Genomic DNA, 14,545 nt, shown 5'->3' on the forward strand with positions numbered 1-14,545 from the left:
TTTACAACATAGGCATTTGCCTGTTGTAAACATAGCTATTATATTGTTATGGAATTAGCACTATCTTGTACACAAAGCAAAACAAATCGGTAACCCGGCAACACAACGAAGCATTATGTGTGTGCATAACTCGTTTACTTATTATTTTACACCTATCTCTCTTTAATGCATTGTCGATCTTTTTTCACCATACCTACTTGCAATAATTACAAATTACATATTTCGCTGATTTCCCCACAGCAGGCACTAGGCGTAATATTGCCGCTTACCCACGCTGATAGAATCCGATCATCGAAGCACAATAATGTCAGAGTAAAATGGCCTTAAACCACCTTGAGATAACGTCTAAAATTCTTATAACGACTTAATAACGACTTTAATTTGCAGTGCTGGCTGTAGATATGTGGACGAATTTAAGCTTTAAAACAAGTCAGTTAAGGTCTATTATAGTTATACTTCATTGCTGAAATGTTTCGAGCTCACAAAACAATATATTTTTTTTTAAATCTACCCTACCTATTTTATAAATTATTGTCGAATAGAACTTAAGCACGCGGATTAATAGATCCTAGTAGTGAATTCATTTATGGTGTATTGTGTTATTTTTCACACTGAATAACTACCGAACTTCTCACCACCGTGGAACACTTATTTATCTTTGTTTAAAAAGCAGAGATTGTTATTTGAGCGGAATATTTCGATAACCGAAATCGATGATATCGGTAAGTAAACAAATATAACCTAATCGTATTGAAATTATGTTTATGCTTTTTACTTATGTGTATTTAGTATTTTCTAAATGTTAGCGTAATTTTTTTTAATCCATTTAATACTTTTAATCAGACGCATTATAATATAACAATGTAACCAACTAACCAATCTACTAAATACTAGCCAATGCCCGCAACTTCGTTCCCGTGTATATAAGTTATTAAAAATCTCGTGGGAACTCATTAATTTTCTGGGATAAAAAGTAACCTATGTATTAATCCAGGGTATAATCATTTACAGATGAATACCGTGCGCTTGTGGGTCTGTCACTACGGAGAAACGGGGCATGTAGACAATTGTTGACCTGGGCCCAAACCATCAGCTTATAAGATGGAGTCACATCACCACCAAGACATCGTTGCAATGCATAGCGTGGATTCCTTTATAAAAACTTGATTGACAGCGACCAAGCACAATGTGGCTCTGCAAACTGTGCGGAACCATTTGCGTGCTGCCGGAATACATTACGAAGAAAATATTACGAATGGTTTGCACCGGGAACATAGACTTTCATTTTGCAATGGAATATATAAACTGTGACTAATGTAATTACGTTGTTATTTTTACCAATGAAAAATCTTTTGAGTCGGACAAGGATGAACGTAAAATACAATAATAGAACTACAGGCAAACGATATATACTTTGAATAACTGGTAACTTCAACCTGGGAGTCTCTGCGGGGCAGCATAGGTAGACTTGCTGGAATATGGTTACTAACATGACGAGTCGATTACAAAAAGTAATAGCTTACGAGGGTGGCCTACCTTTATACATTATTAAATAAATATAGGTAATTAATTTAATTCTATTTGTGAGTGATATTATTGTTATTGCAGTTAGAAGTTATAATTGATTTTGATTTCTAACTAAGTAATTAACATGTTGATTCATCTCACAAACCTAAAAGTAACCCAAAACGTAAATAAAACATTACGTTCATACTTGACTGACTTTTAGCATACTTCACATCGGTATTGGTTTTAAATTACTATAGGAGTAATAGGAGTAGATAAAGTATGTCAATTTTTTTCCTCTTTTATATACCTTCTGTTAACTTGATGTGTTAATTGTTTGACAAGCGTCTTATTTATTTCTTGCTTATTATAATAAATTATGAACTGCACAAAAGACAAATAAATAACTTCTAAAATAGAAAAGTTTTATTATTTTTGTTTTTTCTTGCTTATAATTATATTGTTTGAAAGTATAATAATTTTAACTGTATAAAGAAGACGAAATAAATAATTACAAAAATAAAAAAGCAATCCCCCACTAGGATTAGAACTCACGGCATGTTTAAGAACTTCAACACTATTACCACTCGGCCATCAGAATTATGTTAACGCAAGTGAAATTTGCAACCCTATACGACTGGTAAGGTTATCTAGAAGTGTGAGTGAGTGTAGTAAGTGTGAGTGTATCTATTATCGGATAGCATCGCGTCGTATCTTTGTGTGTTATACATACGCGCGCATTAGTATGCTCTGTCAAGCGAATGATTTTTCCGAGTGTACCTACGTACAAATCATTGTTCTCTTCACCTCATTTGCTGGTCTTTAGGTATTTATTGCATTAATTATTTTATTTATTTAATAACTTAAGAATGATAAATAAAAGAGATTTTCGTGAAAACATAAACTTTTATTTCAAATTCCCTGTATGGTTCAATCAACGAGGTACCGTTTGTAATTTCAGATGGTAGACCTAGACTAGATACAACCACTTCAAAATATTTTGATGAATGATTAATGATAACTCATCATGATGACATTCGGCACCTATCTATGATTGGATGATACATATCATCCAATTTACATGATGACATTTGGCAGTTCTACAAATGTAGACTGACATCCCTACACCGACACCCATCATGTTGGATGATCAAACCTTAAAATAACCTTCAAACCTCACGCAAATTTGACGATGTAGCATGAATAAAGGTTATTTACAATAAAAATAGCAATACTAAAAGAGCACAAACATCTTATAATTTGCCTTGCATAAATGGCTTAAGGTATTTCTCAAAGGACTGATTAACAGGCTCTGCATTGAGGGGACTCTTCAGGGCTTCTTCCATGAGCCTTTCGTATGCACGCCCGTCGTACGCCCCCAGCGTAGAGTTCAAGATCTGGAGAAGACAAATACATCTTACCATTAGACATGAATTTTCCTGCAACCCCAAATAACAATTTCACTTACACAAAATAACAAGACACTAGAAGAAAGCCACTGATTATATTATGCTTGGGCTATGAGTGCAGATGTATTTCAAAACTAGTAAAAAAGTGTCCGTAATATTTTCACTGCCTTTTATACACTCATACTACATATATAATCAAACCAATTCGACCATTTTTAATTTTTTTTAATCTGTTTGATGACCCAGGCCTTATGGCAACCAATTTTGTTGATGGCTTATCAATTGAAGTGTCACACCTTGTTATGTATTTACAAAAATCGTTCAAAAGTTCATAAAACATACCTCATCTCTGAAGTCAAATGCATCCACTAAGCCAACTGCATTCGGTCTGATCTTCTCCAGTAGATCTTCGTATCGATGCTGCAAATCTCTTACGTCACTCGCCGTCAACTTTGTGTACTGTGAAAAGTTTCATTTATTTAAATCTTAATCTTATCTTATCACTAATAAACCCCACATACATATATTAAATAGTATTTCATGTATATAGAGTGCTAGCTGTACCCGGCATGCGTTGCAATGCCACATAAAGTAAAGTGTTCCGTTGTATTCCTTCCTTACGATACGAGCCTTCCTTGCAAAATCTATTATTTTTTGTTTGTACTAATGTCTCTTAATTTGATGTACATCCTAAAAGCTTCTGGTAAAGACCTCCTTTAACATCTTCCTCTGACTTATGTCCCTTGCTATACAAATACCTAGACCTAAATATTACCTAGACTAATGTAATTACGTTGTTATTTTTACCAATGAAAAATCTTTTGAGTCGGACAAGGATGAACGTAAAATACAATAATAGAACTACAGGCAAACGATATATACTTTGAATAACTGGTAACTTCAACCTGGGAGTCTCTGCGGGGCAGCATAGGTAGACTTGCTGGAATATGGTTACTAACATGACGAGTCGATTACAAAAAGTAATAGCTTACGAGGGTGGCCTACCTTTATACATTATTAAATAAATATAGGTAATTAATTTAATTCTATTTGTGAGTGATATTATTGTTATTGCAGTTAGAAGTTATAATTGATTTTGATTTCTAACTAAGTAATTAACATGTTGATTCATCTCACAAACCTAAAAGTAACCCAAAACGTAAATAAAACATTACGTTCATACTTGACTGACTTTTAGCATACTTCACATCGGTATTGGTTTTAAATTACTATAGGAGTAATAGGAGTAGATAAAGTATGTCAATTTTTTTCCTCTTTTATATACCTTCTGTTAACTTGATGTGTTAATTGTTTGACAAGCGTCTTATTTATTTCTTGCTTATTATAATAAATTATGAACTGCACAAAAGACAAATAAATAACTTCTAAAATAGAAAAGTTTTATTATTTTTGTTTTTTCTTGCTTATAATTATATTGTTTGAAAGTATAATAATTTTAACTGTATAAAGAAGACAAAATAAATAATTACAAAAATAAAAAAGCAATCCCCCACTAGGATTAGAACTCACGGCATGTTTAAGAACTTCAACACTATTACCACTCGGCCATCAGAATTATGTTAACGCAAGTGAAATTTGCAACCCTATACGACTGGTAAGGTTATCTAGAAGTGTGAGTGAGTGTAGTAAGTGTGAGTGTATCTATTATCGGATAGCATCGCGTCGTATCTTTGTGTGTTATACATACGCGCGCATTAGTATGCTCTGTCAAGCGAATGATTTTTCCGAGTGTACCTACGTACAAATCATTGTTCTCTTCACCTCATTTGCTGGTCTTTAGGTATTTATTGCATTAATTATTTTATTTATTTAATAACTTAAGAATGATAAATAAAAGAGATTTTCGTGAAAACATAAACTTTTATTTCAAATTCCCTGTATGGTTCAATCAACGAGGTACCGTTTGTAATTTCAGATGGTAGACCTAGACTAGATACAACCACTTCAAAATATTTTGATGAATGATTAATGATAACTCATCATGATGACATTCGGCACCTATCTATGATTGGATGATACATATCATCCAATTTACATGATGACATTTGGCAGTTCTACAAATGTAGACTGACATCCCTACACCGACACCCATCATGTTGGATGATCAAACCTTAAAATAACCTTCAAACCTCACGCAAATTTGACGATGTAGCATGAATAAAGGTTATTTACAATAAAAATAGCAATACTAAAAGAGCACAAACATCTTATAATTTGCCTTGCATAAATGGCTTAAGGTATTTCTCAAAGGACTGATTAACAGGCTCTGCATTGAGGGGACTCTTCAGGGCTTCTTCCATGAGCCTTTCGTATGCACGCCCGTCGTACGCCCCCAGCGTAGAGTTCAAGATCTGGAGAAGACAAATACATCTTACCATTAGACATGAATTTTCCTGCAACCCCAAATAACAATTTCACTTACACAAAATAACAAGACACTAGAAGAAAGCCACTGATTATATTATGCTTGGGCTATGAGTGCAGATGTATTTCAAAACTAGTAAAAAAGTGTCCGTAATATTTTCACTGCCTTTTATACACTCATACTACATATATAATCAAACCAATTCGACCATTTTTAATTTTTTTTAATCTGTTTGATGACCCAGGCCTTATGGCAACCAATTTTGTTGATGGCTTATCAATTGAAGTGTCACACCTTGTTATGTATTTACAAAAATCGTTCAAAAGTTCATAAAACATACCTCATCTCTGAAGTCAAATGCATCCACTAAGCCAACTGCATTCGGTCTGATCTTCTCCAGTAGATCTTCGTATCGATGCTGCAAATCTCTTACGTCACTCGCCGTCAACTTTGTGTACTGTGAAAAGTTTCATTTATTTAAATCTTAATCTTATCTTATCACTAATAAACCCCACATACATATATTAAATAGTATTTCATGTATATAGAGTGCTAGCTGTACCCGGCATGCGTTGCAATGCCACATAAAGTAAAGTGTTCCGTTGTATTCCTTCCTTACGATACGAGCCTTCCTTGCAAAATCTATTATTTTTTGTTTGTACTAATGTCTCTTAATTTGATGTACATCCTAAAAGCTTCTGGTAAAGACCTCCTTTAACATCTTCCTCTGACTTATGTCCCTTGCTATACAAATACCTAGACCTAAATTGAGTCAAGCGGGATTCTAAGCCAGGATCCGGGCTTGCTTGGTGAGTATAAATGCTGAACTACTGTTTTGTTACTACCCAATACCAATACTATATTATACTAAGGTCAGGTTTATCAATAACCACAACAGTAAATGAACAAGCATTTAAAACATACAGTTCCAGAAACTTCAATAGGCGGTTTTGTAATAAAGAGCTGGTCGATTATTTTCTATAACCACTGAATCTGTGTGAAGACAAGCTTTAAAATATCGAAACTCATGGAAAACAAACATATAAGTAAGCTAATCAGTTCCACAGTTTACTTACCAATAGAAAGTCTCCAATCCTCTCTAAAGTCCAGTAAATATAATACATTTCCAGAAGTTGATGCAAAACCGTTGCCAACGGGGCTGATAGAGTCGATGCTCTTCTTTCTATTTCTGTTTTGTAAACCGACAGAAGAATGACTCTTGCATGTGCCTTGAGAAATAAAAAACAAACGATTAAATTAATGAAATACTTATATCAAATTAGATAAAAATAACACTGCAGAAAAGAAATAAAGGTGAACTCTTGCATTGACCTAATTATATTATTATATTATTTAAGGCTTTTGCTAAGGATAAAACATAATCTCAGGGAAAGGAGCAGCGAAGACTTTGTTGAGTTCACAGATGCTTTTACATGATGCTTTTTAGATGCTACAGTATGTTTTTACTTAGTTAACTACAAGTTTTGTTTGGCAATTACCTCTGCAGCCGCTATAAGTTGGACGGAAGCCTTGTTCCAAGCATCTTCTGGCGACAACCCTGATTTCCTGTATTTGTCGAGACTAGAGATGCTTGTGGACACTTTCCTGTGTATTTAAAAAGGCATTGTAATAAATCTGCAATAAAAAATGTGCACAGGCTAAAACGATGTAAGTAAAATTACTAACCCTTTAGCAACTCTTTCAAAATTTTTGAGTATTCCCTGAAGAGAATTATCCCACTCTGGCAATGGTGTTTTGTCAGCGAGGTACAGCATCGATGGACTTACTGAAATGTGACCTTTGTAGATTTGGTCCCAGGTTTTCGCCAAGGATCTGTAACATAAAATACAGCTAACTAATTATAAAATAAAACTTGTTCTATAGTGCCCATAGAGAAACCAGAAAATAAAAACCAGGTGGAGGAGAAATTACAAAAATGTAGCACAAATAGCATGTAGTACAAAGTACAAAAATGAAGCATTAGCTTCCTCTTCGAAAATGTAGCATTAGCTTACCTAGCAACCTGCAGAAGTAGAACTGTGTTCTCTCCCTCATAAGTAACAGTGGCAACGGATATTCCATACAGGTGTGGTAAGTTTGATGACATCATGTATCCATGGCCTCCGCAAGCTAAACGACACTTCTCAATTAGGGCACTGCAGTCTGCAGTACTGATGACTTTCATGGAACAAGCTAAGATATGGAGCTGGAAGGCAAGGCTGATTTAGAAGTATAATTTACAATAGGTATACAGTTTCACTGATAAGGTTGGTAAGGTAGGACGTGGGTTGTACGAGAGCGAGAGTTGAGAGTAAAAATCAAGGGATTCACTATCTCTGTCGCCCTCCCGCTAAGCGCACAGGGTTAGAAGCTATAAAATATAAGCATTTTGGTAGAAACCTAATTACTGGAAGGTCATGATAAAAAAATAAGTACTGATTCATTACAACTAGGGTAAGCATTGCTTTTACGCTTCAATATCCTTCATGCCTAGGAATCTTTTCTGATCCAGAAACGTCGCAGCCCCAGTTTTGTTCGAGTGGAATTTCTAAAATCTTTTTTAATTCTGCATTATTGAGAAAACCTACATGACAGACCATCCCAAGTTTGTAGACCTAACGGTTTAAGACGTACGTTAAATATTATGTCAGTCTGTTAATTTATCTTTTTATAATACATACTTTTAAATTAAAATGTTCTGCATAAATATGATGTATGTGTGTTAATATTGGCAGAATAGATGTAGCTTCGAAGGAATTCGTGATATTATTTATTATGTGTGTCTATTAAGCAGTAGATTATGTTTTGTATCCTGTTTGAACGGGTTCGAATGATATACCTAACTAGCATTATAGCATAAATTCAGTTTGTTATTCAATATTTCTATCCGTCTTAGACTCAGTCTTTTGTACACCATTAGTTGTCTGGAAGAGATAAATAGATAGAACACTTTATTGCACACAAAAACACATGTAAAGGAACACAACATAGAAAGAAGAAAACAGAAAAAACAATTGTGTGCAAAGGCGGCCTTATTGCTTGGAGCAATCTCTACCAAGCAACCTTTGCTGAAAGGAGAAGCTAGTGTTGGATATTACCTTCCTTAAAGAAAAACTCTACCCTTAGATAGAGATAACCTTCTTGGTTTGTTTAATGTGATTTTCTTTGAAAATATTCATGTGATCTTTACCTCTGGCAAGTTCTTGAATTCTCCCCGTCTGAGCTCTTCGTTGATTTTGGTAAAGCGATCCCAGAGCCAGCGGGCGGTGAAGTGGTACGCGTGGCTCGTTGCTATTGCTATTAACAACTTGTGCTGCTGCGTCACATAGTCAATGATTTGGGGCTCAGGTGCACTGCAAGAAAATATTAGCAAAACTTTTATCTGTGAATAAGAATTCTCTTTAATACAAGTGTAAATTAAAAATTTATAACACCCCCGACAAGTGAAGGTTGCAGTAACTAGTAAAGAGCTGATAACTTTCAAACGGCTGAACCGATTTTCTTGGATTATAGCTAAGAACACACTCGACCAAGCCACCTTTCAAATAAAAAAAACCAAATTAAAATCGGTTCATTAGTTTAGGAGCTACGATGCCACAGACAGATACACGGATACACACGTCAAACTTATAACACGCCTCTTTTTGGGTAGGGGGTTAAAAACAGAAAAAGAAGAAAAAAAGGAAATAATGTACAACTTCAGTTGTTGATGGTTTAGCCTCATTAAAGAACTGAATATTTAGTTTCTTCAATAAATTGATTTACATGCTCGCAAAAGGAATACTAAGTTACATGTGATAAATTAGTATACTTACTTCACAGTTCAATTCAAAGATAGAATTACTAGGAAAATCTGTATCACCAAATGACAGCGTTTTGGAATGAAAGAACATTATCTTGAAAACAATCAGGTTTGATTAGATTAGTTCGGAGTTTATAAAACTGCCTATAATCCTTGTTTCCATCAGGTGCTATTGCAGTAAATGTCTAACTTGCCATGGCTAGGTATTTGTTAACCCCCGACCCAAAAGGAGGGTTGTTTTAAGTTTGACGTGTGTATCTGTGTATCTGTCTGTGGCATCGTAGCTCCTAAACTACTAAACCGATTTTAATTTAGTTTTTTTTGTTTGAAAGGTTGCTTGATCGAGTGTTCTTAGCTATAATCCAAGAAAATCGGTTCAGCCGTTTGAAACTTTTCTTTTCTAGTTACTGTAACCTTCACTGGTCGGGGTTGTTATAAATTTCTAATTCACACTTGTTTAAGCTTTAGTTTCAGCAATAGTTACCCGGGCTTTGGCTGCGACTGTCGTCTGATGGCGGAGTAGCGCACAGCGATGGTCGCGGCTTGGGCTAGGTTTTTGCTCAAGTTGTTCACGATAATCACTCTGACGTTCACCATAGTTCCATACACCAACTTGCTATTCGGAGAGGCTTTGAATGTACCGTCCTAAAATATTTCAAACTGGCTGATTTATGGTTGCCTCGTCAATCTACGCAAAAAAACAGATTCTACGGATATTTTTGTCACGAACAATTCGGGAATTTGGTACTTTTCGATTAACAGCACTAGTTTGTGCCCTTGATGTAATACATGATATGACATTCAGATCAAGTTGTTTCCCTGGTGGGATAAATTTTCAGCAAAGTTAGAGTCTGATCTTTCAAACTGAAGACAAGACAATCGTTTCAGTGATTTTCTATTATATGTACCTACGTTCAAATTAATACTCGGAAAAAATTAAACCAAAAAAGACAACATGGCTATCAATCTTAAATTGACCTAAGCTTTTACCAACAAGAATCACGAAAGAAATATGAAGACTACCCGATCAAACTTCATTTTTACATCAGTTTTTTAAAAGTTAACAAACCTTTAAGACTTGTGCATTTTTCATCAACATCCAATTCCTAGGTATCCGCACATTATCAAAACCAAGGAATCCATTGTTAGCTGTATTAAAGCCCATTTTTGGTCCAACCTCACCCACTTTGACTCCTGGTAGAGGCATGTGGGTTTCCTCATCTCTTATTTGCACCATGAATGGCTGGATGCCATAGTTATTGCCTTTTATGTAGAGCTGGGCCATGACCACGCAATAGTTTGCTGTGTGCCCCACTGAATGAAAAAAATAATTCTCCGTGCATGAAAATATTAGACACTAGCTAATGCCCGCGACTTCGACTCCTTGGATTTAGGTTTTTAAAAACCCCTTGGGAACCCTTTGATTTTCCGTGATAAAAGTACTTAGCCTATGTTACTCTCCATGCAAAAAAATCATGTCGATCCGTTCGTCGTAATTGAAGGAAAAGCCAACGAACCAACAAACCAATAAACCAACAAACAAACACACTTTCGCATTTATAATACATTTTATAATACTTGGGGAAATTGATTGGACTATTGATTTCGGAATTGAAAAAGGGAATATTTATTCATGGCTCTGATTCTTTAAAAAGTGTCTATACTATCTATCTACTTAATTAAATTAATTTCAGAGATGAATTCTCTTGAAAGCTCTTGGTACGATTAACACCAGCTGAAAAGCAGTTTTTTCAATTTTGTGAAAATTTTGGGCAATTTTGTAGTAGTTAGGTACTCACTTCCTCCAGGCCACCATTTATAAGCAGTGAGAGTTGGGCTGTGTAGAACAAATTCTTCTGTGTCCACGTCATAAGTCGCTCGTGTTTCCAAACCACGGATAAAGGTGCCGTGACCAAGTTCCGTCTGAAATGAAATAACAAAAAAATACTAATTAAAGAGACTATCTCGTAAATAATTGATAAACACGATAAACAAGTACTTACCTAGGTACCTACTATTATGAAGTTAGTTTAAAAAATGTAATGAGAAAGTAAAAAAACTGGTTTCCGAAGAACATTCCAGTAACAAAATCTTTTAAAATCATTCTTTCGTGGCAGCGCATGCAAAAAACCGGCCAAGTGAGAGTCAGACTCGCGCACCGAGGGTTCCGTACTTGGGTATTTTTTCCGATGGACCGACAGACGGACGGTCGGAGGGACGGACGGACAGACAGACAGATAGACAGACAGACAGACAACAAAGTGATCTTATAAGGGTTTCGTTTTTCCTTTTGAGGTACGGAAATTTTTAATTTGTATGACCGTCATTTTCAAATTTCTATTATTTGTTGTTATAGTGGCCATAGATATATACCTACCTATACTAAAAATTTCAACTCTACCTAATACGGTTTATGAAATAAAGTCTGCAACACACACAGATGAATGGACAGACGCTTAGGTGATATAACCTACGTACAGAAGCCTGAATATAATCCTATTGTAGATAAATTAGAACATAGATCATGTTACCGACTGACTTGAGTATAAACCTTGCAACTGTGTAGTGCAATCAACTAGACTTTTTACAAGTTTTGCAAAAGGTGTACTCTGCACCACACTCTGCACCCTCAACAACCGAACTATATTTTTGAAAATCCTTCTATAGACCGTTATATTTTTGCCGGCTTGTACTTACCTGAGCATACGTGCCAATAATTTCAGAATTGGCAGCTTTTTTCTCCCAATACTCCCTTTGCTCGTCGTTTCCCTGCCCAATAATCGCGGCCATAAACATGTGTAGATGTAGTAAAAGGGGAGTAATGTCTTTTGTAACGGCTGCCCATAAAGAGTTGCGAAAATCTAACCTGAAATATATTAGGTACTCCTATTTAAAAAGATAAAGTTGAGAACCCGACAGCGATCGTCTTAATAAACGCTGAAATATTAGAGTAAAATTGTTCTTCTGTCGCTTGGTTATATTTTTATGTTGTTGTACATTTATGTTCATGAGTTCAGAATTTTCTTCTCTTTCATTTGACATTCCACTCGATGCAAATAGCAAAAAACAAATTTTGGCGACCTCCACTTTTTTTTGATGTCACATCAAATAAGCGAAAAATCATAGGTCTATGGTCACATCCGTTAGCTCAATTTTTTTCGTATAAAATATATTCTATGTCACCCGGACCTTTACAACAAATTAATTAACACCTCATTTATCAAAATCAGCCCAGTAGTTTAGGCACTACGGTGGAACACACAGAATCTGGATACAAACATACATATATACATATATACATAGACTGCTAAAATCATAACCTTTACTTTTGGCTTTGCCGCAGTCGGATAAAAAAAACTAGTTCCACCTGCTATCAAAGGCTGAAGAAGAGCATACAGAAATTTTGTCAGCTGGTGAATAGGACTCTTCGATTTGAATGGATACTGAACTGAGGAAAAGTTTCTTACCCAAGAATATCTCGCGCGGTTCACAGATTTTTCACGGTCCTACCTCGTATTAATTTACGGACGCGTCAGGTACCTACGCTTCGGTAAATTAATACAAGGTATCTTCTAGGTAAACGGGTCACATCTTAGACCACATCATCACTTTACATCAGGTGTGATTGTGGTCGAGCGCTTGCCTATAGTGAATAAAAAAAAAAAAACTTTGAATATGTTGGAAATTTCCAGTTTTTTCGTTCCATTAATTACATTATTAAGGAATGAAAACCTGAAAATACTCTCTGGAAGTATATGTACTAACTGGAACTTGCAAAATTCTTCTACTTGGCATAAAAGAAAGTGGTTCAATTCAATTCGAAGTCCCATTCGCCAGTATTTCTCCATACCAAACTTTATCCTAACAAAAGTTAGGATAAAGTTAAGATTAAGGGTAAAGTACAAAAAGTAAAAAATACCTCATATTCTCCTCAAAGGATCTGCTAGCGCTCTCTTTATTATAAACTTTAAGCGCTTTGATCATCATCAAACTTTTTCGTACACTATTCTCATATTTCTCTTTATGGCTCAAATACTCTTCTGGTACTACGTCTAATAATCCTTTTACGCTTAAAACGTTTTGTTCTGAAACATAATTTATTAAATAATAGATTTCAAATAAATAAGACGCTATCGTCTATTTTTAGAGTTCCGTACCTCAAAAGGAAAAACGGAACGCTTATAGGATCACTTTTTTGTCTGTCTGTCTGTCTGCTGTCCGTCCATTTGTCGTGTCTGTCAAGAAAACCTATAGGATACTTCCCGACTTCCCGTTGACCTAGAATCATGAAATTTGTCAGTAAAGCGCAAGTAAAGGAAAAAATCAGAAAATCGTGAATTTGTGGTTATATCACACAAAAAAAATTAAAACGTATTCACGAAAAATTTAATTCACTAAATCACATATAGATGGCGCAGACCATTATTAACTTTCAGAATTCTACATTATAGGTGTTAGGTTATAGGTATATTATCTTGTGCGATGGTCCGGAACCCTTCGTGTGCAAGTCCGAGTCTCACTTGACCGGTTTTTAGGGTTCCGTATTTTTAAACTATTAACATTCCCGTTACGGGTGATTGCCTAGACATTCAAATGCAACAATCAAACGCTAATTTACATGGTTTCAAAACTCAAGAAAATTCAGATGATATTAATATCTTTTCTACATAGATATACATAGATAAAAATTAAATATCTAAATTCCAAATCAACTCTTTTCTCTAAAATCTACACCACGGATTCCTTGATCAAACTAGTTTCTCTTGTAGTTTAGTTTCACCTTACGACGTCCTCCAAAATGTTGTTGACTTCATCGTACATCGAACTCATAGTACGTACCCAAAGTTCTTCTCCATTTTGTACAATCCGCTCCATCGTCCAACAAATTAGTCAATTCCTCCACATTAAAATTACACTTAGCCCTTTCTTTTAGCAAATCCTCGTTCACTTTCTTATTCGCCATCACTTTCACTGCTCAAGAGCTCATGCAATACTATTCGTACCCGAGTATTTTGTATGATATAATAAATCAAGATACGTAACACGTGTCGTGATAATGTAGTAACTACTTGATAAGGAACACTTAAAACGTTTACAATATAGGCATTCGCAAATATGGAATTAGCACTATCTTGTACAGACCTACGTGCAAGTCTCTTCTTTTCTACTGATATACTTGGGTGAGTGCCTGTTGATTCTGTTGACCTCAGATTTAATTTCCCCAACTTTGCTATTTTGGAACCGCCGCAGCGCAGCGCAGAGAATACAACTTCAAGGAACTGTGTTGAGCATGTTGCCATAACGAGTTATTCCAATTTCCAGTGTCATCAATGGGGACGGAAGCATTTCCCGAAGTAAGGTAATGTTTGTTACCCTCCGTCGGGTTTTTTTCGTCATCGACAACATCTCAGCCGATCAACGTACAATGCTAGACACAGGTCT

The 14,545-nt window shown here is 35.4% G+C and overlaps 1 protein-coding gene across 1 annotated transcript; it reads right to left on the bottom strand.

Annotated features, from left to right (window-relative positions):
* Positions 1-2,394: 2,394 nt before the first annotated feature.
* LOC123871629 (probable peroxisomal acyl-coenzyme A oxidase 1) lies at positions 2,395-14,164 on the bottom strand. Its single transcript, XM_045915549.1, has 15 exons — positions 13,943-14,164; positions 13,023-13,188; positions 11,801-11,969; positions 10,903-11,026; positions 10,173-10,417; positions 9,588-9,748; positions 8,492-8,654; positions 7,317-7,507; positions 6,988-7,134; positions 6,801-6,906; positions 6,378-6,530; positions 5,642-5,758; positions 5,190-5,287; positions 3,258-3,345; positions 2,395-2,903 (listed from the first exon to the last, which is right to left on the bottom strand). Exons 1-15 carry the CDS (start codon positions 14,064-14,066, stop codon positions 2,760-2,762), a joined length of 2,196 nt encoding a protein of 731 aa, XP_045771505.1. The 5' UTR covers positions 14,067-14,164; the 3' UTR covers positions 2,395-2,759.
* Between the last annotated feature and the right edge of the window lie 381 nt (positions 14,165-14,545).

Source organism: Maniola jurtina, chromosome 2 (genome assembly GCF_905333055.1).
Source record: "Maniola jurtina chromosome 2, ilManJurt1.1, whole genome shotgun sequence".
NCBI classification, from domain to species: Eukaryota; Metazoa; Arthropoda; class Insecta; order Lepidoptera; family Nymphalidae; genus Maniola; species Maniola jurtina.

Excerpts from the sequence above, each read along its gene's own strand:
- LOC123871629 (XM_045915549.1), bottom strand. The coding sequence starts at position 14,066 with ATGGCGAATAAGAAAGTGAACGAGGATTTGCTAAAAGAAAGGGCTAAG. Across the intron at positions 11,970-13,022 it reads TCCTTTGAGGAGAATATGAG|GTTAGATTTTCGCAACTCTT; the intron begins GTATTTTTTACT and ends AATATATTTCAG. Across the intron at positions 10,418-10,902 it reads TAAATGGTGGCCTGGAGGAA|TGGGGCACACAGCAAACTAT; the intron begins GTGAGTACCTAA and ends TTTTTCATTCAG.